At 45.1% G+C, this 22707-nt stretch overlaps 1 protein-coding gene and 1 pseudogene across 2 annotated transcripts; both read left to right on the plus strand.

Moving 5' to 3' along the window:
* The first annotated feature begins 2199 nt into the window (after positions 1–2199).
* On the plus strand, positions 2200–17540 carry GPRC5A (G protein-coupled receptor class C group 5 member A). Of its 2 annotated transcripts, XM_033118586.1 has the most exons (4): positions 2202–2452; positions 13523–14448; positions 16516–16574; positions 16879–17540. In XM_033118586.1, exons 2-4 carry the CDS (start codon positions 13530–13532, stop codon positions 16969–16971), a joined length of 1071 nt encoding a protein of 356 aa, XP_032974477.1. In that variant the 5' UTR covers positions 2202–2452; positions 13523–13529; the 3' UTR covers positions 16972–17540. The 2 variants fall into 2 exon arrangements, with proteins under 2 accessions (XP_032974478.1, XP_032974477.1); XM_033118587.1 differs by lacking the exon at positions 16516–16574 and having other exon boundaries at positions 2200–2452.
* Positions 17541–18455: 915 nt separating this feature from the next.
* LOC117028767 (10 kDa heat shock protein, mitochondrial-like) lies at positions 18456–18972 on the plus strand (annotated as a pseudogene).
* The last annotated feature ends 3735 nt before the right edge of the window (positions 18973–22707 follow it).

Below are 22707 nucleotides of genomic sequence, written 5' to 3' on the forward strand. Positions count from 1 at the left end.
GGGGCTGGGAGAGACAAGCAAGTGCCCAGGGCTCACAATATAAGGAGGCATTCGATCTGAGGGCTAAGTGTTTCCTTAAATGTGCTCTGGTTGTTTCACCCCTGTCCTGGCTCGGTGCAGGGCTGGTGTATTGAGAAAGGGATGGGAGGAGAAAGCGAAGTTAAAAGGAAAGTAGAAGACAGTGCTAAGAGGACAAGGTGGGAAATCCAAAGTTAATGGCAAAGTGAAGAATAATGGGTACAGGTGACGGAGGGCAGCACTTCAAAACAAGCATCCCCACAAAGCTCTCTCACACACAGCCCTGGACCTGTCAGTCAGACACCAGACAGACATTACCCAGAGAACAAGGAGCAGTAGGAAAAGAAAAACACACTTACCTTTTCACACCAGGTTTCCCAGACTTCTTTGTTCTGGGGATGGAGGAAATCCCCAAAATCACAAACCCTCTGCTTTCACTCCCTCCTCTGACTTGACATCTTTTTCTTGATGTCATGAACCTTGCCCTCCGTGTGGAGCTCGAGATGGCTAGTCCTGCATGTGGCAGCTACTAGCCACACGGGCTTTTGAGCATTTGCAATGTGGCAGGTCCAAACTGCTGTAAGTATAAAACACACACTGGACTTTTGAGGACATACTGTGAAGTGAAAGAATGTAAAATAGCTCATTAATATTTTTAAAAAGATTGATTACATGGTGCAATGGTAATGTTTGGGATCTATTGGGTTAAATAAAATATTAAAATTAATTCCTCGGTTTGTTTTTACTTCCTTTCATGTGGCTGCTGGACATATGACATATATGGCTCACATATGTCATATAACATGACACATGTGGCTCACATTTGATTTGCATGACATATCTATTGGACAAGGATGGTCTAGTTCAACTTCCTTCTTTAGCAGAGGAGACCTGAGGTCCAGAGAGAAGACCTGACTTGGCAGATGGCACACACTAAAAGGCACTGTCATTTCCAGTTCCACCAATGTCTTAGTATCCCCTACACACACACACACGCACGCACGCACGCACGCACGCACGCGTGTGCCTGGGAAAGGAGCAGGTGGATTTACAGACCCCTGGGCTGCAGGCCTTAAGGGAAGTGTTCCAAGACTGGTTTCTTGGGAGTGAAATAAGGGCTTAACAAAGGTGTAGGCATTGTCTCCAAAAATCACATTTTAAAAAGCCTGTTAGACTTTGGAAACTTGGGGTGTGAGAAGTGAGGAGAAAGCCCGGGAATCTTGGGCCTTACCCATTAATTCACATGCATAGTAACACAGGTTAGTTTGCCAGATGTGCTAATCCAGTACTTCAAAAGCACAGAGATCCCCTCCTGCAAGGCAGTGGGGTAGAGCCTTGCCTGAGCCCTGACACCGAGGGGGCAAGCCACTTAAGGATTGTTTGACAAGTAAACAAAGACAAGCTTCAGTAGGATTGGCTTGATAAAGGAAGGGGCGTGGGCAGCCAGTGAGGGGGAACCAGACACCAAAGGCAAATTCCTTTATTTCATAATTTTATCAGGCATTCCCATTCTCAACCTGCATTGTGAGGCTTTAAGAGAGGTAGTTAGGAAAGTAGAGAGATAATGATCTCTCCGCCCCGGGGCAGCACTAATGGGGCTCAACTGAGGACAGTTCTAACAGGTGGAGCCGCGCAGCTAATTCGGGACCCCTTCCCCTGCCCCCCTCCCCGGAAGTTTTCCTTGGCCTCTACCTGGCTTGGGCTGGTGGGCCCTGAGAGGGGGGCCACCCCGTCCTTTCGCGCGCCTGGTTTCCTATTCTGCTCTGGTGGGGTGAGAGCCGTGGAGAGACAGGGAAGGGCCCCTCGGGGGTTAGCTCCCTATTCTATTTACTCGAATAAACACGGTAAGTCTGTACCCCCCTTCACAGCCCACACAGGGACTGTGGGACCCAGGAATTAACAACGGCGCTACAACCTGGCTAGCCCTTGCCCTTCGGGGATAGAAGTGCCAGGCGGGAAGCGCGGGTGTGGCTCCCTCCCGGAGGTGACAGCCTTCAGGACTGATAAGGAGCGGTGCCTCTGGCCCCTTTCTTTTACCCGGTGCCAGGGGACCGGCCGGTCCGTGCGTTTGTCTCTGAGCGGTCTGATGAGCTGGGCGGGGCCGAGGTGCCCTCCTCCCCATTTCAAGGGTGACTGTGCCGCTGACGTCAGGCGGCTTTTGGATCATTCCCTGGCGCGGGGACTTTATTTTCATAACAGCATGCAGTGCTGTGGAACTGGAATAGGCGTGTCCTTTCCCCCTGACCCTCTCCCGCCCCGTGTCCCTCTGCTCACCCCTCGCTCACTCCCTCCCTCCGGCGACAGCCGCCTTTATAACTGCTCGGCGCCGCGACGGCGGGATCGCTGTAACGGGCTCCCCAGCACCTAGGGGCTCGGTCCTGCCTCTAACGCGCGGGAAGCAGCGCGAGTTCAAGCGCCAAAGCCAAGGCACAGGGTGAGTGAGGCTCACAGAGCCCGCGCGCGCCCCGCCTCCAGATGTAAATCCTGGGGAGAGTGGCGTCGGGAGGGGTGGGATACCAGACAGAAAGCGTGGGAATGGACTACAGCTGGCTATGAGCAAAAAGGAATCCCAAGAAAGAACTTGCGCTATTTTAATTCTGTATATACGGTATATATTTTTTCCTGGGCTTCTCAGGCTAAGCCAGAGGCTGAGAGCAAAATGAACATCAGAATAGTAGTTTCTGCTCAGACACATTGTACACACTCTTAGTAGGTGGAATCCTGGCCAGGCAGCGTGCAGTTCTGGGATTGCTCTAGGGAAAGAGAAAAGGGGGCGAAAGATCTTAGAGGAAGGGAAGGGACTGGGATGGAGACTGAAGGATGGAGACGGGTCAGAAGGAGGGAGATCGTGACAACTGCTACTTTACCCAGTTACTGAAAAGTTCCTAATTATTTTGTCCTTCCACAAGAAGCGTGCCCTTCGGAATTTTGGGAAATAGATTCTAGAAGCCACCCCTTCCCTTGATGTGAGCGTGGGGCCTTCAGCTTCACAGCATTCCCTCCTCTGCTGTCCCTTGAGTTGCTCAGGAACTCCGGGCAGATGGAATTTGAATGTCCAGTAACAGCCCACCTCCCCCAACAACAAAATAGGACTGGAGAATGGCTCCATAGCTGTCCAAGATAGCGCCTAAAACAACTGGGGTGGGGAAGGAAGGGCTAACAAGTAGGGGCAGTCTGCTCAGGTTCAAGGAATTTGAAGGGCTTTTCATTCCTGACTTCTTTCCAGGCTGATTTTCTCCTCCGAGGGTTTGTAAATGCCACACCTGTTGAGGGTTCAGCTGACTCATCCACTGCTGTCGGCTCATTCCTGAGGGGAATACTTGACCACTTCAGACACTATGGCCTGGGGCCCACGGAGGGCTGAGGATGGAGTCTGAGCTCCACCCTCCAGCTGTGTGTTGCCTGCTACTTGGGGAGGGAAGGAATGAGGGGAGGAAGGGTCAGGAGAGTTGTTACCTGGGAGACAGAAAGGTTCCTCCAGGGTGTGGAGAGGTGTGTGCTTCAAGGGCAGATGGGAATGAGTAGAACTCAGAATGGGCAGAACATTCCTGGGAAGGGCTCTCGACCTGAGTCAGAAAGCCTGATTTCTCCTTTTGACTCTGTAGGACCACGTAGCTATGAGAAGACAAGGGCCTGGACCTTGAGTTTCTGCTGAGAAGTCTTGGGAAGCCCCATAGCTCCTTCCTAGGCTGAGATTCTAGTTCCTCTGTATCTGCACATGTCCCCTAGGGGTCCTCTGTGGCATCTGTATCTTTATATTTCACTCCTTAGTGGAAACTGAGGATAACATTAGTGTGTGAAGAAGGATTTTTGACTGTGTGATTTTATTCTTCTCATTCTGGGAGTTTGTCTTCAGATCTAGTGCTATTTAAAAATCCCCAGACTGAGCTGAGGAAATGGGCAGGAAATGATGTGTTGGTACTACCATAATAGGCCCTTTAAAAACAGTGAATTGAATAGAATTTTACTTGAGGTGGTCTCAGATTTTCTGAGTAGTTTAATGTGTTCATTTCTGCTTTTATTCCTATTTTTATTGCCTTGTGGTTAGAATATATAGTCTGTACATTTCTTCTTTTAGAATTTCAGGGTTTTTTTGATGGTCTAAAATATGCTGGTTTTGTAAATATTCCATGACCACTTTGAAAAAAGCAAATCATACAGAATAGGGATTGGTAGATTAGGTCCCTGGCCAAACATATCCCACAACCTCTTTTTGTAAATAAAGTTTTATTGGAACACAGCCATGCTCATTTGTCTATGTATTATCTATCGGTTCTTTCACCTACAAACATGGCCTGCAAAGCCTAAACTACTTATTATCTGGCCCTTTACAGAAAATATTTGCTGATTACAGATATAGAGGATCTAAATTATATGATTAATGATGGAGATTAATAAATTATGAAGATAGACAAAATTTTGATGAAAGTATCCATAGAACGTTTATAAAAATTTACCATATTATTATTCATTTTGTCTATTTCATTTGCTGAGGACTGATAAGGAAGTATTGAAGTCTCCTGTACCGGTAGTATTTCTTTTGATTTCTCCTTGTATTTCTGGTAGTTTTTGTTTTATGTGTTTTGGTGTTATGTTATTCAGTACATAAAAGTTTGTGATGGTTGTGTGTTTAATGTGGCATATCCGTCACTATTATAATATAATACCTTTCTGCCTTGATTAAACTTTGTGTGATATTAATACCTTAACTCTTACTTAATTTTCCTTCTTCGAACAAGCTATTTAACTTCGTACCTGATACATAATAACTGCTAAATAAACATCTATTATTATTATTGCTTTTTTGCATTTATTTTCATTTGTTTTCTTCCTTTTGCTTTCAGCTTTTCGAATCCTGTTGTTTAAGGTGAGGTTCTTATAAGTATAGTATAGTTTAATCTAGTCTTTTTTCAAAATAAAAAAAGTTACCAGTTACATTTATTGTAATAATAGTTGCTTATGTTATCATCTAATTTTTGGCTGTGTGGTCTGCTTTCTCATTCTTCTCCCATATTAGATAGTCTATGTTGTATTTTTAGATCTACTAGGCCACTGAGTCGATGAGCCATTCTCAGGGCTTAGCAATATAGGCTTGTAAGAAGATTGATAAGTTTAGCTTGGGGCTTATTGGATCGAACATGAATGTTACCTTTATATATTGGAATAAAATATTTAAAAGGTGTCTTTGAGAGCTTTGAGGTGGTGTACCAGTAAATGACTTCACTTTATCCACTTACCTATTTTCTGGAAATTCCATTTCTTAAAATTCTGGGCCTGAGAGATTTGAAAGTTTCACTCAAAATCTTATTTTTTTTTAAATTCCCGTATTTTATTTCATATTCTAGTAATTTTACATTAAAGTCCACATGTTTTGTTTAGAATAGAGGAAGATGATAATATCTCCAGGGAATTACCCAAAAGTGAGGAAATTGAGACCAACACTGTTGTTATACTTGTTTAGGTCTGCCTGTGGTTGTATGATGGCTTATTTTCTCAGTTACTATGTAGAAACTCAATTCAGTGATGTTATTCAGATGTTATTCATAAGCTGCTGCGATGATGCATCACTTTTATGTCATCAGAATTCTGATGGCTACCCAGAACATGGGATCCTGGAGATTTTCCTGTAGACACTTTCCAATGATAACTCATCCTTCATTGGGGGCAGAGAAATTTCTCTGGAACTCCACCCTTGCCTTAGAACTCAGCCTAGATAAAAATATGAGGATCAGCACATATTCATCTTCAAAAGTTCTTCCTCCCCATTACTCACACTTGCTAATAAATAACTTGCTTTGAGTACATATTCAATGGTCAGTTTTACTTCAAAACAGTTGCCCAGCAAATGTTTTGTGCAGAGCACGTAGTGACGGGGTACCAACAAATAGATTTGCTCTATTTCCTTAAGAAGCTTGTTATCTCATAGGCAAATGAGCACTGATATTAATGTATAGTACCATATAACATGTATATGGAAAAACTTGAGTCCCAAGAGGTACTTAACTGTAGAATGTATCAAGAGACCTACAAATTTAAAATGAGATAGGCCTAATAATTTTTAAAAAAACCTCAAGTTAGAGGTCAGTTTGGGGACGGGTTTCAAAGAAATCTGGTAAATGGATTGTGACTAGGAGGAACAGGGTCTTTTGGGCTAGGAGAATACTGTGTGTGCTGAAGCAAAGGGCGTGACTTTGTCAGAGAAGGCCTTCCATGAGCCCGAATTCCCTACCAGGTGGAAAATACTCTGGGAAGATTTGCCCGCCTCACATAGAGGGAGAGAGGGGAGTTAGGAAGGCAGAAGAAGACGAATGGGAGGACTAGTTGGAGAAAAGCCTTGAAGCTCAAACTGAGGCTGAATTGGTTACAACAGACAAATAGGAGCTAAAAATATGCTTTTCAGCTGCTAAATCCCAAGCTCCTTCCCAGGCCTTCTGGGAAGCCATCTGGGCTTATTTCTTTTACTAACCTCCTGCAATTTCTTTTGAACATCCTTTGCTGATTCCTGCTTTGATGAGCTGGTGTTCCCCTGGTTTTTCCTTCTCGCTCCTGGTGTGTGCTCCCTGTGAGATCTGGCCTCCTCTCAAGGCATCAGATGTCCCCGACAGGCCCGATCTGCGTGTCTAGCTCAAACTTCTCCAGAGCTTCCGACCCACCTGTCCAAGTGTAGAGAGGGTCGGCTTAGCTTGGTGTCTAGGAGCCTGGCTTTTCAGAGCCATGTGATCGTGGGCAAATTATTTCATTTCACTGTGTTTCAGTTTTCTCATCTGTAAAAAGGGGGCATAATAATAGGGTTGTTGTGGGGATTAAACGACATACTGTGTGGCCCAGAGTAAAGTCGCAGGAGAACTAAGCATTTGTTCTTCCTGGATCCGTCCAATCACATGTCCCGTATTCATCTCAGATTCCACAAAGCTAAACTTCGCATCTCCCCTCCTAAGCCTGTGTTTCTAAGCCCCGTTCAGTTGCCTAAGCTGGAAGGCAGGGAATTAACCTGGACTCCTTTATTTCCCAAGCCTTGTCTCTTTTACCTTCCTAAAAATCTCCCACCATTCCCTGCTGATCTTTCATGTCTCCTCTCCCTGGCTTCTCTCTAAAGCCTTTTTTTTTTTTTTAACCCTATTAGGTAGAATGGCTCACTGTTTTTCATGTGCCCTGAGCATTTCCTGCACACTCTGTAACTCCTTATTTGCATGTCCGTGTGACTGTTGGTCGTCCTAGGGGCAGCAGCCACACTTGTGCTCTGAGTGACTTGTACACTTAACACAGTACCGGACACAAAGTAGGCACTTAAATGTTTGTTGATTGACGGGAAGATGGACTGAATACAGGATTGCTTGTTTTGGAGACTTAGAGATGATTAAGTGGAGAGAGGCTAGAGTCAGGGAGAAAGGCTTCAGAGATCATAACAGTGATTTAAGAGAGGAAATGACAGATTACATTATGATAATAGGTATAAAAACATGTAAATGAGAGAATATATGTAAAAACATATAAACGCTCAGCATTGTGCCTGGCTCACAAGAGGACTTGGTATGTGGCAGTCGTCATTCTTTTTATTCATAATTATATTTTGACTATTGTTATTACTACTGATTAAATGTGGCAATTCAAGAATAGAGAGGAAATTAAAATGCTAGAGAATAAAAAATTTGCCTGGTGTGAAGGTTCAGCTTCAACCAACAGTAAAGTTATTTGATACCGTTTCCCAGGCAATCCTAAGAGGAAGGTATTGTTCTCTCTATTTTTAGATGACAGAAGAGATAAATCTCATAAGGAAGAAGATAAGATCAGCTTTTAGCAAGGTTCAGGGCCCCAGGTAATTCATGCTCAGATGCTCCAGAGGTTCCAGAGGTGGGCCGCAGAGACCTTTGCAATGCTGGCATTTGTCCTTCATACCAGTCAATGTTGTATGTTGGCCGAGGCCATGCGTAGGATCAGCACTGCTCCAGGAAGGACCCTATGGCTTTGTCCTGCAGGTGGCTGTTCCCCTGGTATCCCTCTCCGTGGCCTGCGCTCAGACCCTTCAACCTCACTTCTAGCTCTGGTTTGGGGTTTCGTTAGAAGTTTGTGGTACATAATTTTTTAATGACAGGAGATGGGGCCAGAAGGAGGATGAGGTGGAGGGAGAAAGAGATTGGGAAATTGTCTGCAAGGAGCTCCCCAGAGGGATTAACAGTCAACAGGGACCCTCCCTCATTTTCTAGAGGAAAGGACGGAGCTTCCTGGAGATGGGGTCCAGACACACGAAGGCAGCTGAAACTCCTTATTCCTAAAGGGAGGGCTTGGAAGTGGCTGTCTCCTCCCTGCCTCTGCCCTCCTCCCCGCCCTCTCTCGAGGCCTGTCTGCCTCTCCTCCTCCCCATCTCCTCTTCCTCTGCTTGTTGTTCTTTTTCTTTTTCCTTCCTCCATGTTTCTTTTTTTTCTTAACCTATAGGTCAATGCCCTGACTCATTCTAGAAGGGTTTAAGGCAGTGCCAAGTGATTTCAGGGTTTCAGTTGCCGGTGTCATTGGATTATTGGACAGCGGGTGGTTAGCTGAATGAGTGAAGGGAGGGGTGCCTCACATTTAAGACTCGGTCATTTTTTCATATGTCCCAGGCTAGAGGCTACACACACGAAGACCTTACCATCTTTCTCCAAAGTTCAGGATTTAGTCATCAGGGATTTGGGTCGGAGCATATGACTATATTCCAGTGAATTCCTCTCTGCTGGGAAAGCCTCTGGATTCATGGTTTCCTAGGAGACACCTGGAATCACTTAGCTAGATTCCAGACATGGCCCAGAGCTCCTAACTTCAGACCCAAAATGTGATTTTAGCAATTTTAGACAGTGTGTGAGAAGGAAGATGGGAGCGAGGGGGCGGGGTTGGACTAAGGATAGCAGACTGGGGCCTTATGAGGAAACCAGGTGCACCCCACCCCACCCAATCCCATGAGCAGCCCCGCCTTCCCCACCAGACTCCATTTCTGTTCATATGCTCACTCACCCAGTGTGGTTAGGCACTTACCACAAATCAGGTGCTAGGCTGGAGGCTGTGGAAAGACATTTAATAACTCAGTCCCCACCTCCACAGAGCCTTTATGTCTAGACGGAGATATAGACTTCCCAAAAGGCAAGGCAGAGCGGTGTGACCAGTGCTGTGGTAGGCAATGAGGAGGCTCTCTCAGAATTCAAAAGACATGTCTCTCACTAGACTTGGGCGTCAAAGGAAGCACCTTGGAAGAAGGGGCCGCTAAGCCAAATGAAGGGAGTGGGGAAACCACGAGAAGGTTCCAAGCAGATGGGACAGCATGCCTGAAGTGAGATAGCAGGGCTTGTTTGAAGGAGTAACAAGAAGTCCACATATTGGGGACTGGGAGGAAAGTGTGGGGAGGCATGAGGCTGGAGAGATGGGAGAGGCAGGAGAGCAGGCAGGGGCTGAGGATGCAAAGCATTATATTGCGTGTGCAGGTTTATGGCTCTTTTCCCTGGCCGCAAATAATGTGGCGCAGAGCGGGCAAGCCTGGAGACAGAGGTCGGGCTTTTGAAGTGGTCCAGGTAGACATGATGGAGGGCTGAGATATTCAAGAGACATTGAAGTGCAAGTGCGAGGACATGGATGTGTTTGCTAATGTGGGCTAGGCCATTTATCTTAGGCTATTTCCCACCTCAGTGGTAGATCTCTCTCTCTCTCTCTCTCTCTCTCTCTCTTTTTTTTTTGCCAAGCAAGCAGTGGATTTATAAAAAGAAATAGGGTAGTACACTCCCAAGATGGTGGGAGTGGGCAGGCCAGGAGAAGAGTAACTGTGCTGAAGAACAAAGAGGCTTAGGAATGTATTGTTTCTAAAAGGAGGGTGCGAAATCTTCAGGTGTTAGGCGTGAGTTAGAGGAGTTCCAGGAATAGATCTGACCTGGCTTTTAGCGCCACTGCCTTGGGTTCACAAACGGGAGACCCCAGGATGCATCCTGCCTACCTTCTCATCTTCTCTCACAGGATCTCTTTTCCAGCCCTGTCTGCTGTTGTAGAGCACACACAGCTGGTCTGCAAACAGGCATTTCTTTAATGTGTTGGAGGGTATGCGTAACTCGGAACAGTTGGAGCAGCTCACAAGGGTAGGCTGAGCTCCTCAGAGGACGAAACCCATGCTCAAAGCTAAAGCAGCACCAGTGTTGACATCGTCACCACATTGCTAACTGGCGGGTCCATCCTGGCCTTGACGTTCTTACCAGAGAAAGGGGTTGTATGCTGTTGTGTTAAGACCTGTGACGGTGGAGTTAGAATTCGGGTTTGAGTCCTGGTCCTTCTACTCATTTGCTGTGTGACTTTGGCGTCAGCTAACTTGTGCCTCAGTTGCTGCACTTGTAGGACAGCACTAATAATCATATGGGCTATAGCCTAAGATGGTTGTGAGGGTTCAATTAGTAAAGTGCATAAAACTGGGCCTGGTCCCTGGTGTGAAGGAGTTATGAGGTTCTCCCTCCCCTTCAGAGCAGTCCCAGAGTAAATTGTTTCTGTCCGCCACCATTTGGTCTTTGTTGGAGCCAGTCCTTTCTTGGTTGGACCCTAGGTCTCTCTGCCCTTGAATCTGGTTGCAAACGATGTCTGCAGAACCACTAATCTCATTACATTTTTTCTTTTTTTGCTCCAGCCCTTATGTTCTTCGGGGCTGTTTCTCTGGCTAACTGGCAGTTTATAATCCCAAATGCTGATTGCTTTCCATTTCCTCCTCAAACCCTGTTTTCTAGAAGTCCTTTTCAGCTCCCCAGAATCCTGTCCTCCTCCTCCATCCGCCTTCCTGGTGTCTTTTCCTCATCTGGTCCATTCCCTGGGTGACATAGCACCTTCTCAGTACAGACTTACTTGTTAATGAGTCTGGTGAGTTTTATTTTCCTCTGACTAAACAGGAAGTACTTAGAACATTTTAGACCTCTTGTGCAATCCCTGTTATGCTTGGGAAGGGATGGAGGAGGCTACTAGAGATAAATTAAGAAGGATAATTACGCCAAAAAAATTAGTCACTCAGATAAAAAATATTTACTAAGAAGTTTTTAAAAAGACATTTCTGAGAGAGTTAGGAAATATAAACCCTAACTGGATATTTCATATTAAAGGGTTATTGTTAATTTTTTAAGTGTGGTTAAGTTAAAAAGGAGTTTTTGTCATGTATATATATGTATGCAAGTATTTATGGATAAAATGATCTGATGCCTGGGATTTGCTTAAAAATAATCTAGCGAGTGGGGTGGAGAATGTAGATGAAACAAGATTGGCCATATATTGATAATTTTTGAAACCGTGTGATGTGTCCATGGGTCTCCATTATACGATTTATTTTTGAGTACGCTTGAAAATTTCTATAATAAAAACGTACACATTTTAAAACAACCGTTGTTAATGGATGGTTGTTAGATGGGAGGTGGGTTGGGGAGCTGGGTGAAAAAGGTGAAGGGATTTAGAAGTACAAATTGGAGGTTACAAAATAGTCACAGGGATATAAAGTACAGTATAGGGAATATAGTCAATAATGTTGCAACAAATACGTAGGGTGCCAGGTGGCTGGCTACTAGACGAATCGGGGGGATCACTGCCTAAATTATATAAATGTCTAACCACTATGCTGTACGTTTGAGACTAATATAATACTGAATTCAGTTGTAATTGAAAAAATTAAATAATTGAAAAAAACAAAAACAAATAAAAACCCCATTGTTTTAAAGGCGTTTTAGGGACTGTTTCTCCCCTGCATGATTGGCATGGGAGGTGGGGGTAAAAGTGGGGGAGTTGGTTTTCTCCCCTCTCCTCACCCACTGCCATTGTTCTTGTCTGACTTGGGTCTGTGGGTGCCAGGAGGTCCCGAGACAAAACCCCCTCTGCCTCACTGTCCTTCTGTCCAGCCCCAGAACTGTCCTCTAGGCAAAAACTTCACCAATCTCTGCCAAGATTTAGTCCTCAGGTTCAAAATCCTTCATAATTATTAGGAATTACGATAACAACCACTTGTCAATAAACAGCAGTACTTTGAGGGGTGGGGAAGGAACAGTTGTCAGGGAAGGGCAGGGAGGGTAAGAGAAGTACCTTTCCAGCCAGCCAGCCAGACACCACCCTTGTGATTAATCTGAGAGGGAGTCAAGTGGCAAGGTGGAGGTGAGGGAAGATGAAATCAAGGGCCTGCCTGGGTCCCTTCCCTTGTGTGTGCCGCCCTTGGCTGAGACCCGCTTCTTCGTCTTCTGTCGCTGTGGCACAGACACGGGAGCGCCCTCCCACCTCCCTTTCCTGTAGCACCACAGAGTGGACGTTTGTAGGCAAAGCATAACAGACTTTGGGGATTTGCATTGCAGGGGTTGCCTGTATCTGAAGCTCACTTGCCTTTCTTTTTCCTCTTCTTTCTCATTCTCTCTGCCCCAGAGAGGTGGAACCTAACTCCTTCTTTGCTCTGTGCTCTGCATGCAGTTGGGATGACTGGGGTATAATTTCTGTGGGGTGGAGCGGAGGTGACAAACCCACAGTAAGGGGAGGCCTGGGGCAGCAGTGGCAGATTATGTCTGTCTATCTCCTGCTACGGCAGGAAACATGTCTGTTTTCCCCTTTATCATTGAGTGCCTAGAAGAGTGATTGGCATATGGGCTGCCCAGTCAATATTGGCTGAACGAATGACTATATAATACAAAGTTAAGCTCGGAGGACCAGTTTCATAAAAAAGTTAGGAAGATGGATTTAAGTTATAAAGGATTTGTTTTTATTATTTATCTTATTTTATTCTAACATACCACACATATATTCTAATATTCATTCATTTATTCGTATATGAATGTATGTGTTATACTGTGTGTATGTGTGTGTGTGTGTGTGTGTGTGTGTGTGTGTAATTAAGAGTTCATTATGACAGGAAAGACTCCTTCCATTACTTTTTGGAATTAGTAGAACCATCCCTACAAATCTTAAGGAGGGGGAAAACACCCTTCTAACGTGTGACAACAGAACTGAAGAAGTAGATCCAGCAGCTGAGAAGTGACTGTTTGGCTTTCCTTCTGTAGGGAAATCTACCATTCAGAGAATTCCTCTTATCCACGAGAGAATGGGACAAATAATGTCTGAAACAGGGCCAGAGATGGAAAAAACCTTGAGACTGATCAATTATCATTAAAGTTTTAACTTTAAGCTTCGGTATTTCCACGTTCACTAATTCATAAGGCAACAGTAGCCCAAAATATCAGGAACGCTGACAAGTTATTTGTGACATAGTATTTGAAGTAAGATTCTGAAACCTCAACAGAGCTCTAGGTCTGGCTTCAGGGTAAATATTAATATAGTTAAATTGCAGGGTGGGAGGTATGAGATTTGCCCCTTCCTCAGCCTTTAGGATTTGCCACCAGAAGTGGAGAAAAATTGGTAGCTTTGTTTAATGTAGAAAGTTCATCGGTAAAACTCTAGCTGAACGTCCAGAATTTTTCCCTAATCTTTTTTGGTCCTCTGTGCATGACTTTGTTAGGAGATTCACCCCCATCCGCATTTTGCTTTGCTGCAGGACCAGAATGACCACCGTCCCTCCTGGTTGCCGCGAGAACCTGAACCCCAGGTACTACCGACTTTGTGATCAGAATGCAATCTGGGGCATCGTCCTGGAAGCGTTGGCCGCCGTTGGCGCTGTCACCTCGGTGGCCTTCATGCTAGCTCTGCTGGTCCTCATCTGCAAGGTGCAGGACTCCAACAGGCGAAAGGTGGTGCCGGTCCAATTTCTCTTCCTCCTGGGTGTGCTGGGGGTCTTCGGCCTCACCTTCGCCTTCATCATCACCCTGGACAATAGTACGGGACCCACACGCTTCTTCCTCTTTGGCATCCTCTTCTCCCTCTGCTTTTCCTGCCTCCTGGCTCACGCTTTGAACTTGACGAAGCTGGTCCGTGGGAGGAAGCCCCTCTCCTTGCTGGTGATGTTGGGCCTGGCTGTGGGCCTCAGCCTGGTGCAGGACGTCATCGCTATTGAGTATGTCGTCCTCACCATGAACAGGACGAACGTGGCAATCTTCTCTGAGCTTCCTCCCCCTCGGCGCAATGAAGACTTTGTCATGTTGCTCATCTACGTCCTCTTCTTGATGGTGCTGACCCTCCTCACATCCTGCTTCACCTTCTGTGGGTCCTTCACTGGCTGGAAGAGACACGGGGCCCACATCTACCTCACCACACTCCTCTCCATCGTCATCTGGGTGGCATGGATCACGCTCTTGCTCACCCCTACCCCTGGCCCCGAGTGGGATGATACCATCCTCAGCTCAGCCGTGGTGGCCAATGGTTGGGTCTTCCTGTTGGTTTATGTGGCACCCGAGTTTCAGCTGCTCACAAAGCAGCAGAACCCCATGGATTATCCTGTGGAGGATGCTTTTTGTAAACCTCAATTCATGAAGCAGAGCTATGGTGTGGAGAACAGAGCCTACTCTCAAGAGGAAATCACTCAAGGTACAGAGCCTGGCTGGGTGGAGAGTCCTCTATAGAAAGATGGGGGAGAGGCATAGGGTATTATAACTGTCGGGAACATGCAAGATTATCCACATCACACCCCTGAAAGAACAGAAAAGGTCTCCAAGGCCCAGCTCTTGCTTAAGATCATCCAGCTGTTTAATAACACGTAGCACTAGAACCTGGCCTCTGGAGTCGTGATTTAGTACTTTCTACATTATACTATGTAGGTTTCTCTGAACCAAAATAAGATGGAGCAAAGGAATGGAAAAGGAACGACTAGAAAAATTCTTAGCGACAAGTAGGTGAGATTGTATTCTTTATAAAAGATACCTAGGCATTCCTTCTAGAAACGTGGGACCTTTATATATTTGGGTGCATAAAGCTAAGCCATGATTTCCTGCAGTGATCACAGAGCTCAGAGCTGGTAGAAAGCCCTGTTATCATAAATCAGTGGAAATCTCCATAAAGTTACCACAGATTCTGATTTAGCCTGAAGAGCTACATTTTACTGCATGTCTCAAGGCACATGGGAGGGAAGAGATCATATCTGACATAAAAGAATGAACCTATTTTGCTCTTGCCTGGAGTTGTGAGTAGCCAGGTGTTCTGTTGTTGTTCTCATAACAAAAAGAGGCTAAACTGATAGCCAGACACTGCCCTTGCCCACAGGGAGCTATTTGTTGGTCTCTAGGGTTTACGCTGATCTCTGGGCCTAACCAGGGGAGGGGGAATGGGTTTGGGACAAAAGTGAGGTGCCTCCAAGACCAGCTTCTTAGCTTCAGCTACCAACTGGTCTGCTCTTGAAGCCTGAGGTGCAAAGCTTCTCACTGCAGCTGGGGGCTCGGCTCCTGGGCACCTGTAAGCCTGAAGGGGTGGGAAGGTGCCAGAGGGGGTATTTCACCCACCCAGCCCCTCCTGTCAATTGCTTTCACTCTGTTACCTCACTACGGGACTCCCTGTTATCATTCCCTCACTAGTCTTTCTTCCTTTAATCCTTCTTTCCATAATGTTAAATGGTCCCCTAAAATGTTAGGGGCCACTGTCAGCTTGCTCTCTCTAAGATACCCCCCTGGCCACCACACTTACCGCTCACATACTTCACCGTCTCCCCAGTGCTTTGATCAGATCCTGCGAGAGGCTTTTCACAGCCAGCACGCAACAACCACAGAAACTGTGCTCTCAGTCCAAACCAACCACGTCACTGCATTTTCCTGCCTCTGCGTCAGGCTCAAGGCGTGTCTGTCCTCTTCTTGACAGTCTTTCTTCCTTATTCTTGCCCTTTTCCAGCGTCTCCCCTTCCCCAGTCTCCATCAGTATTCACTCTGCCTGCACAGCTGTAGAACTCTGATGTGCTCTTCGTCTCTCACTCCACGTTATTTGTGTAGCTGCCATGTGTGCCTTACTCTGTAGCGTCAGCCTCAGGGCAGGAGTCATGTTGGTTAATCCTTATATTCTTCATAATATCTTATATATCGAAGGTGTTTAGGTGTTTACTGCGTAACTGGAACAGGTAAATTTGAAATGGATTGCTTCCTATTGTATTCATGATGCTTGTATGTGTTTTCTCTTCTGCTTTTGAGTTTAAATCCCGCTGATTCCCCCCAAATCCATTGAAAACAATTGCTCATAAATTCCGTGCCTTTTCAAAGAAAATGATAAAAATCTGTTTTTCTCTCTTGTCGGACAGTGAAGGAAGTGGGTAAATCCCCAGTGAGATTCACTCTAGGTGCACCTCTGGCCGTATCTGTATCTGAAAAGACTGGTTTCAAAGGTGCTTTTGAAGGGATCTTAGGATGAGGTGGGCCGCTGGGGTGGTTTTGGAAAGGTATTTCTGTGGTGATCATGTGCTGCTAGTTATTTATTTTTCAACCCATATCGTCCTTATTTTGTGTCTGGTGCTGGGCTTGAGGATACAGTCCCTTCCCCCAGGAAACTTATGTCGCCCAGGTAGATAGACAATTCAATGGATAATGCTTTGGTCAATGACTGAACAAGGCTGAGCGCAGGTGAGAACACAAGGGAGGGGACTCTAATGCTTTAATTAGTCGTCTCCCTCTGTTTCAGGTCGAGAAGAGCTAGGTGATACGCTCTATGCCCCGTATTCCACCCATTTTCAGCTGCAGGTAAATGATGTCTTTCTCCTTTTTCATCAGCAGTCTTAGCACCGCAGGAACATTTGTCCCTTGGGAATAGATCTGGTTACCATTCTGATGGCCCTCTAGGTGGCCGCCTTGAAAGGATGGCTTGTCTACTTTGCTGTCACCACTTCATGGGGTTAGGGCAGAAGACTGGAGTGTGGGCACAGGGGGAACTTTAGGGGGAGGGTTTAGGAGAAGGGGAAGAAAATCAGGTTCTTGCCCAGATTGGAGTTCTGTTGAAACATCCGGGAATGGGAGTGAGTTTAACAATATGGTGCTTCCTTTTCAGAATCGGACCTCCCAAAAGGATTTCTCCATTCCGCGGGCCCAGACTCGGGCTAGCCCTTACAATGACTACGAAGGAAGGAAAACCGGCAGTTAGCTGTTCTGAAGAGTGGAACAAACCCAGCGCATCAGTAGAACCAGTGGGGAGTTCGAAGGGATGTGGGCTAATGCCTGAGTCTTCTAAGGAAACTGTATGAAACATCACGGGAAGACCGGGCCTCCCTGCCAGCCTCAACCACTGTTCTTCTGTTCTGGAGTTGCTGTGGACTAATAAGACTGTAGTTTATCCTTTGTTCCATACTTAGGATGCTTCTTCTAAGTGGGAGTCTCAGGCAACTCAGGGTAGCCTCTTACTGTTCCCGGTTACTTTACACGTGACTAAAGCTCTGGTCATCTGACCGTGTACTGGGTCATTCAGCTTCAGGAGCCAACTCGTCTATTCAACACTGGTTTTGTGAGGATCGCTTGACCCAGAGCAGAACTACAAATCTCACCCCGCCCTGCCTAAGTCTACACTGGAAGCCAACTTACTGGCACTCTTCCTTCTTGCCTGGGTAGGAGAGGCTACAGGTCACCCTAAATTTACTCATCTGTATGGTGCTGCCTAACACGGGGCCTCTGTGGGTCCCCAGCACCAATTCACAGGTCCCCCCCCTCCTTGCATCATTCCCCATTCCCAAACTTGCTGTCAATCCCCAGACTAATCCCCCCTATGTGTTTTACCAGGAGTTCTCCTTCCAGACCTCGCCAGCGTGGACAAGCCCAATTTCTCTTTGCCAGGAGAATTTGTGCACAGTTCTTTCTATCAATTCCTGGCACTGATTCTTCTCCTATTCCTTTGCTCCTCAGCCTCTGTAACTAGATTTGTATTGTGTTCCCCTCCGGTGTTCTGTAAGCGGGCATTGTCTACGGATGGGGTGTTCTTTGTATAAGTTATTCACTGTTCTTCACTTGGAGATGCAATAAAGATGTGGTGGCACTCTTTCATGGTGGCAGCAGCAGTATGCGTGGTGGGCATTAGACATGGAGGAGACATGGCTGGCTCCCTGGTTGGCATCATGTTGGAGCTGAAATCCAAGTTTCAGTTCCAGTGGGTGTAGACTTTACTCTTCTTCATGTGTCTCTCCTCTTCTCCCTGTGTATCTAAAACAAGTGTGTTTTTCCCAATTTTTGAGGTGAATGGCAAGGGTAAGAGGGGAACCAGAAGGGTCATAGACCCTGAGGTTTTGCTCCAGGAAGGCAGAGGAGTGGAAACTTTGTAATGGGGTTTGGCAGCCCAGGTAAGACAGGGAGGAGACCTCAAAGCCAGTTTCACACTTCACCTGAGGTTTAATTACAGGAGGGAATAAATCCAGATCCCTTTGTGACAGAATTTGTTCATAATCTCTCTTAGAAAAGACATGGTACCTAACTATTGTTTACTTAATCCCAGAAATTGCTCTGCAGGGCAGGGCAATAGGAAATTGCTCTTTGGAGAAGGAAAAAAGAAATTTCCATACACAGAGACTGAATGACATTTAAAAACTTGTAGCTGAATCAGGGAGTTACCTGCCAAGAGCCTGACTCCCTGCTTTTCATCAAAATGAAAACCCAGTGTGGAAAGGACAAACTGCTGCTGCTGGAGTCAGGGCAGAACAGGGATTTAGAAAGTTTCTCCCCCTCTCTGACCGAGTATTAGTTGAAAGGAGTGCTGCGGAAACTGTAATCAAAGGAGGCATTATGCTTCCAGAAAAATCCCAAGGAAAAGTATCGCAAGCAATTAGTAGTAGCTGTTGGATCAGGCTCTAAAGGAAAGGGTGGAGAGATTCAACCAGTTAGCATGAAAGTTGGAGATAAAGTTCTTCCAGAATGTGGAGGCACCAAAGTAGTTCTAAACGACAAGGATTATTTCTTATTCAGAGGTGGTGACATTCTTGGAAAGTATGTCGATTGAAGTAAATCACTATTGACGTGGCAGCACTGCCATGAAACGGCCCACTCCACTGAAGTTGTGAACTCTCATCGAGTAAGTAATTTCCATGTCTCTCTTTGGTAATAAACTAATGATATCCAAAGTAGTGACCTCCAGTATCTCTTAAAATTTAATTTCACCACACTGATATAAACATTTCTAAAAAAAAAAAAAAAAAAAAAAGAAAGAAAGAAAGAAAAGAGAACCCAGTGTAGAGTAGAAAGAGGTGATGTGAGGTTGGAGGTGAATTAGTGCTATGCTGAAGTAGGGCTATTCATATCCACAAAGATTTGGTGTATTGTTTCTCACACAGCTTTGCACCAACATTAGCCAAGTTTTGTATTGAAAAGGGAGAATTACTAATAGTAATAGGACTTATCTCCTTCTAGACTATTCTACTGTTTTTGAGAGGCTATACCCAGTGAGGTTTGTTGTGAAGGAAGAACAATATAGTTTCACATATATTGTTTTGTCACAGTGTAGGTCTCAAGAAATACACATTCCCTTCCCTCTTTCCTTCTCTGGTCTCTGGCCTATCAGCCAAGCAAAGGGGACAGAGTGAAAGGAAGAGCTCTGGATGTGCTTTCTTAGTAGAGAAAAGTATCCCCATGACTGCAGTCCTCAAGTCAACCTCTTCAAAAGCAGAAATGGACATGAAAAGGTACCTATCACTGGAAATTGGTTTCTCTTTTAAGAAATAAAGTGGTCTCCAGAGTTTGGACAAATAGGCTGTCACCTGGCTGAGTTCTTGCTCCTGCCAAGCGGTAGAAGAATTCTCCCCATTCTATAGCACTTGCCATCCCCTGCTAACCTGTCTTCAGGACTTATGTCTTCTGCACATAATTAAACTCTGTTGTTAAAATAGGGACGTCTGGGGAGCAGGAGGTTTTGGCATCTGGCAATCACTGATATTGGCCAAGAGGGTTTCAAAGCCAGACCTGTAAGTCTTCATTTCCACCTGGGCTGAAATAGAACGTGCAAATATAGCTTCGCCTGGTCCTCAAGCAAAGCCTGTTGATTGATGGCTGGGAACCAAAATGACATCTCCTTTGGAAAATGGGTGATAGTGAAATGAAGTTCACAAGCTTGCTCTCATCTTTCATTGTCAAATGAGAAATGGACCGCATCTCACCTCTGCCTCTCACTTTCCACCGAGAGGACGTCCACAGCTGCTATACACCCTGGTTCCACTTGATGGCGGTGAAACTTCAGCATCAGCCCTCAGGGACGTCACGCCTCTCAAAAGCAAACATCTAAAGCTGCTTTCCTGTGAAGAGCTTGAGGCAGTACTGCAGTGCTCCGTGGGTTTGAGGCAAACGCATCCCATTTTAAAAGGCTTGTCTGTACGCCTGTGATCGGCTTGCGTCCTCCCTCCCACCGTCTTGAGAGAATTTGCTTCCGATCTCCTCTGCCAGAGTTTAATTGTCCCGTGTCTTATTTTTGTGAAATTCTCCAAGGTATTTCCAGTCCATTTGCATGCAGTCTGGCATCTTCATAAATATTGGTCTCATACGCTGTTGTTACTAATGTCGACGAGTATTGATGTGGTGAGAACATTGGCTTTTTGTCAGAAAAAGTGTGCCAAAACAAAGAGTACAGCCTGGTCCTGGAAACACAGCAATAACACCCATTCTTCCCTCCACACCCCCGTGCATATTGGGCTTCCTTCCTTCAAGTCCAGACTTACTGCTGAGAACTGAGTTGTGCCCAACTGACCTTTCCTTTCCTTGCCCACGTCCTTCTGTTGCTACCAGGGTTCTAAGGTTTGCCCTTGTCCCAGCCCCATTCTGAACCATCAGATTATTTCAGAATTGGAGGTGCCAGCTTCAGAAAAACCTTTCTCCAGTGTTGACTGCTGAGATCCAGAATCTGGGAAATCAGCCTCTAGCTTGTAGGCTGCTTGCTGCTTTGGGAAATTCTCTGGTCCAACCCGTGGTCCTTTTCTGGACCGCCTTCCACTCAGGGCGGACAATGCTTTCCTTCAGGACGTTTCCCATGGGTCTGGGTGGCAGCGTATCAGTGCCTGACCCTGATTTCTGCAACCTCCAGGTTGCTACAACTTTCTTGATCCTTCAGAGTGGAACACTCCAGTGCCTGAAATGTTAGAGTTTGAGGTCACAGAGCTTCTTTACTTGGTGCCTCACAGCCCTCACTTTACAGAGGAAGGAACTCAGGGCTAACAGATTTAATATTAATAATTAGGACTAGATTTCTGGTTCTGTGTTCTGTCTCCTGTCAATACTTGTGCGGTCAGTGTTAGACACTTTTTATTAAGGGGATGTTTGAGTAAAGAATCAAATAAAATGACAATGGTCATCATATATTTTCACTTCCTCTCATTTTCCTTGCTTACCAACTGCCTTTTGTTCTTATTTCTCTTCCAATTATCTTCTCTGCCCTCTGCATGTAAATTGTGGGGAGAGGGTCTGGGTGAAGATTGATATTTTTTGGTTAAACCACAGATCACTTTCCTGCAATCCCCAAGCCAAATGAACATCTGCTCTTCTGGAAGAAGGCTGTCAAAGGAGAGTTTACAAGGCAAGGAAGAGTTCATTTTCTCCAGTCAGCATGATATTCCTTTCACTTTGGGTCCTCTCTCTTTTTTTCTTTATGAGTCTGGTTAAAGGTTTATAAATTTTGTTTCCATTTTCAAAGAATCAGCTCTGGGTTTCATTGATCTTTTGCATTGCTTTTTTAGACTCTTGCGTTTATTTCCACCCTGATCTTTATTATTTCCTTCCTTCTACTCACTTTGGGCTTTGTTTGCTATTCTTTTTATAGTTCCTTTAAGTGTAAGTTTAGATTGTTTATTTGAGATTTTTCTCATTTCTTGAAGTAGGCCTGTATTGCTGTGAATTTCCCTCTTAGGACTGCGCCCAATGTGTCCCATAGATTTCGTGCTGTTGTGTTGTCATTTTCGTCCTCTCAAGGTATCTTTTGATGGCTTCCTTGGTCTCGTTGCTGACCCATTCATTGTTTAGTAGCATGTTATTTAGTCTCCATGTGTTTGTGTGTTTTTCATTTTTTTTCTTGTGATTCCTACTTTCATAGCATTGTGGTTGGAGAAGACGCTTGATATGATTTCAGTTTTCTTAAATTTATTGTGACTTGTTTTATAGCTTAACATATGTTCTATCTCGGAAAATGTTCCATGTGCACTTGAAAAGAATGTATATTCTGCTGCTTTGGGGTGAAATGCTCTAAAAATATCAATTAAATCCATCTGGTCTAGTGTGTCATTTAAGGCCGCTGGTTCCTTGTTGATTTTCTGTCTGGTAGATCTGTCCATTGGTGTCAATGAGGTGTTAAAATCCCGTACTATAATTGTGTTACTGCCAGCTTCTCCCTTTATATAATTAGGTGCTCCCAAAGTGGGTTCATGAAGGTTTACAAGGGTTATACCCTCTTGTTGGATTGATCCCTTCATCATTATGTAATGTCTCTCTTTGTCTCTTATTATCACTTTTGTTTTAAAGTCTATTTTGTCTGATATAAGTATTGCTACCCAGCTTTTCTTTGGTTTCCATTTGCATGAAATATCTTTTTTCATCCCTTTACCTTCAGTCTGTGTGTCTTTCTATCTGAAGTGGGTCTCTTGTAGACAGCATATGCGTGGGTCTTGTTTTCTTATCCATTCAGTTACCCTATGTCTTTTGATTGGAGCATTTAATCCATTTACACATAAAGTGATTGTTGATAGTTATTGTGATTTTATTATTTATCTTTATGTTCTGTTTTCTCCCCATTCCCTTTTTCTTCTTAAAGAAGTCCCTTTAGCATTTCTTGTAATACTGGTTTGGTGGCAATGAATTCCTTTAGCTTTTTTTGTTGTTGTCTGGGAAACGTTTATCTCTCGTTCAATTTTAAATGATAGGCTTGCTG

The sequence above is a fragment of the Rhinolophus ferrumequinum genome, chromosome 10 (genome assembly GCF_004115265.2).
Source record: "Rhinolophus ferrumequinum isolate MPI-CBG mRhiFer1 chromosome 10, mRhiFer1_v1.p, whole genome shotgun sequence".
Classification (NCBI taxonomy): Eukaryota; Metazoa; Chordata; class Mammalia; order Chiroptera; family Rhinolophidae; genus Rhinolophus; species Rhinolophus ferrumequinum.

Coding starts and splice junctions, on each gene's coding strand:
- GPRC5A (XM_033118586.1), top strand. CDS start 13,530: ATGACCACCGTCCCTCCTGGTTGCCGCGAGAACCTGAACCCCAGGTAC. Junction 14,449..16,515: donor TCAAGAGGAAATCACTCAAG/GTACAGAGCCTG, acceptor CCTCTGTTTCAG/GTCGAGAAGAGCTAGGTGAT. Junction 16,575..16,878: donor CCACCCATTTTCAGCTGCAG/GTAAATGATGTC, acceptor CTTCCTTTTCAG/AATCGGACCTCCCAAAAGGA.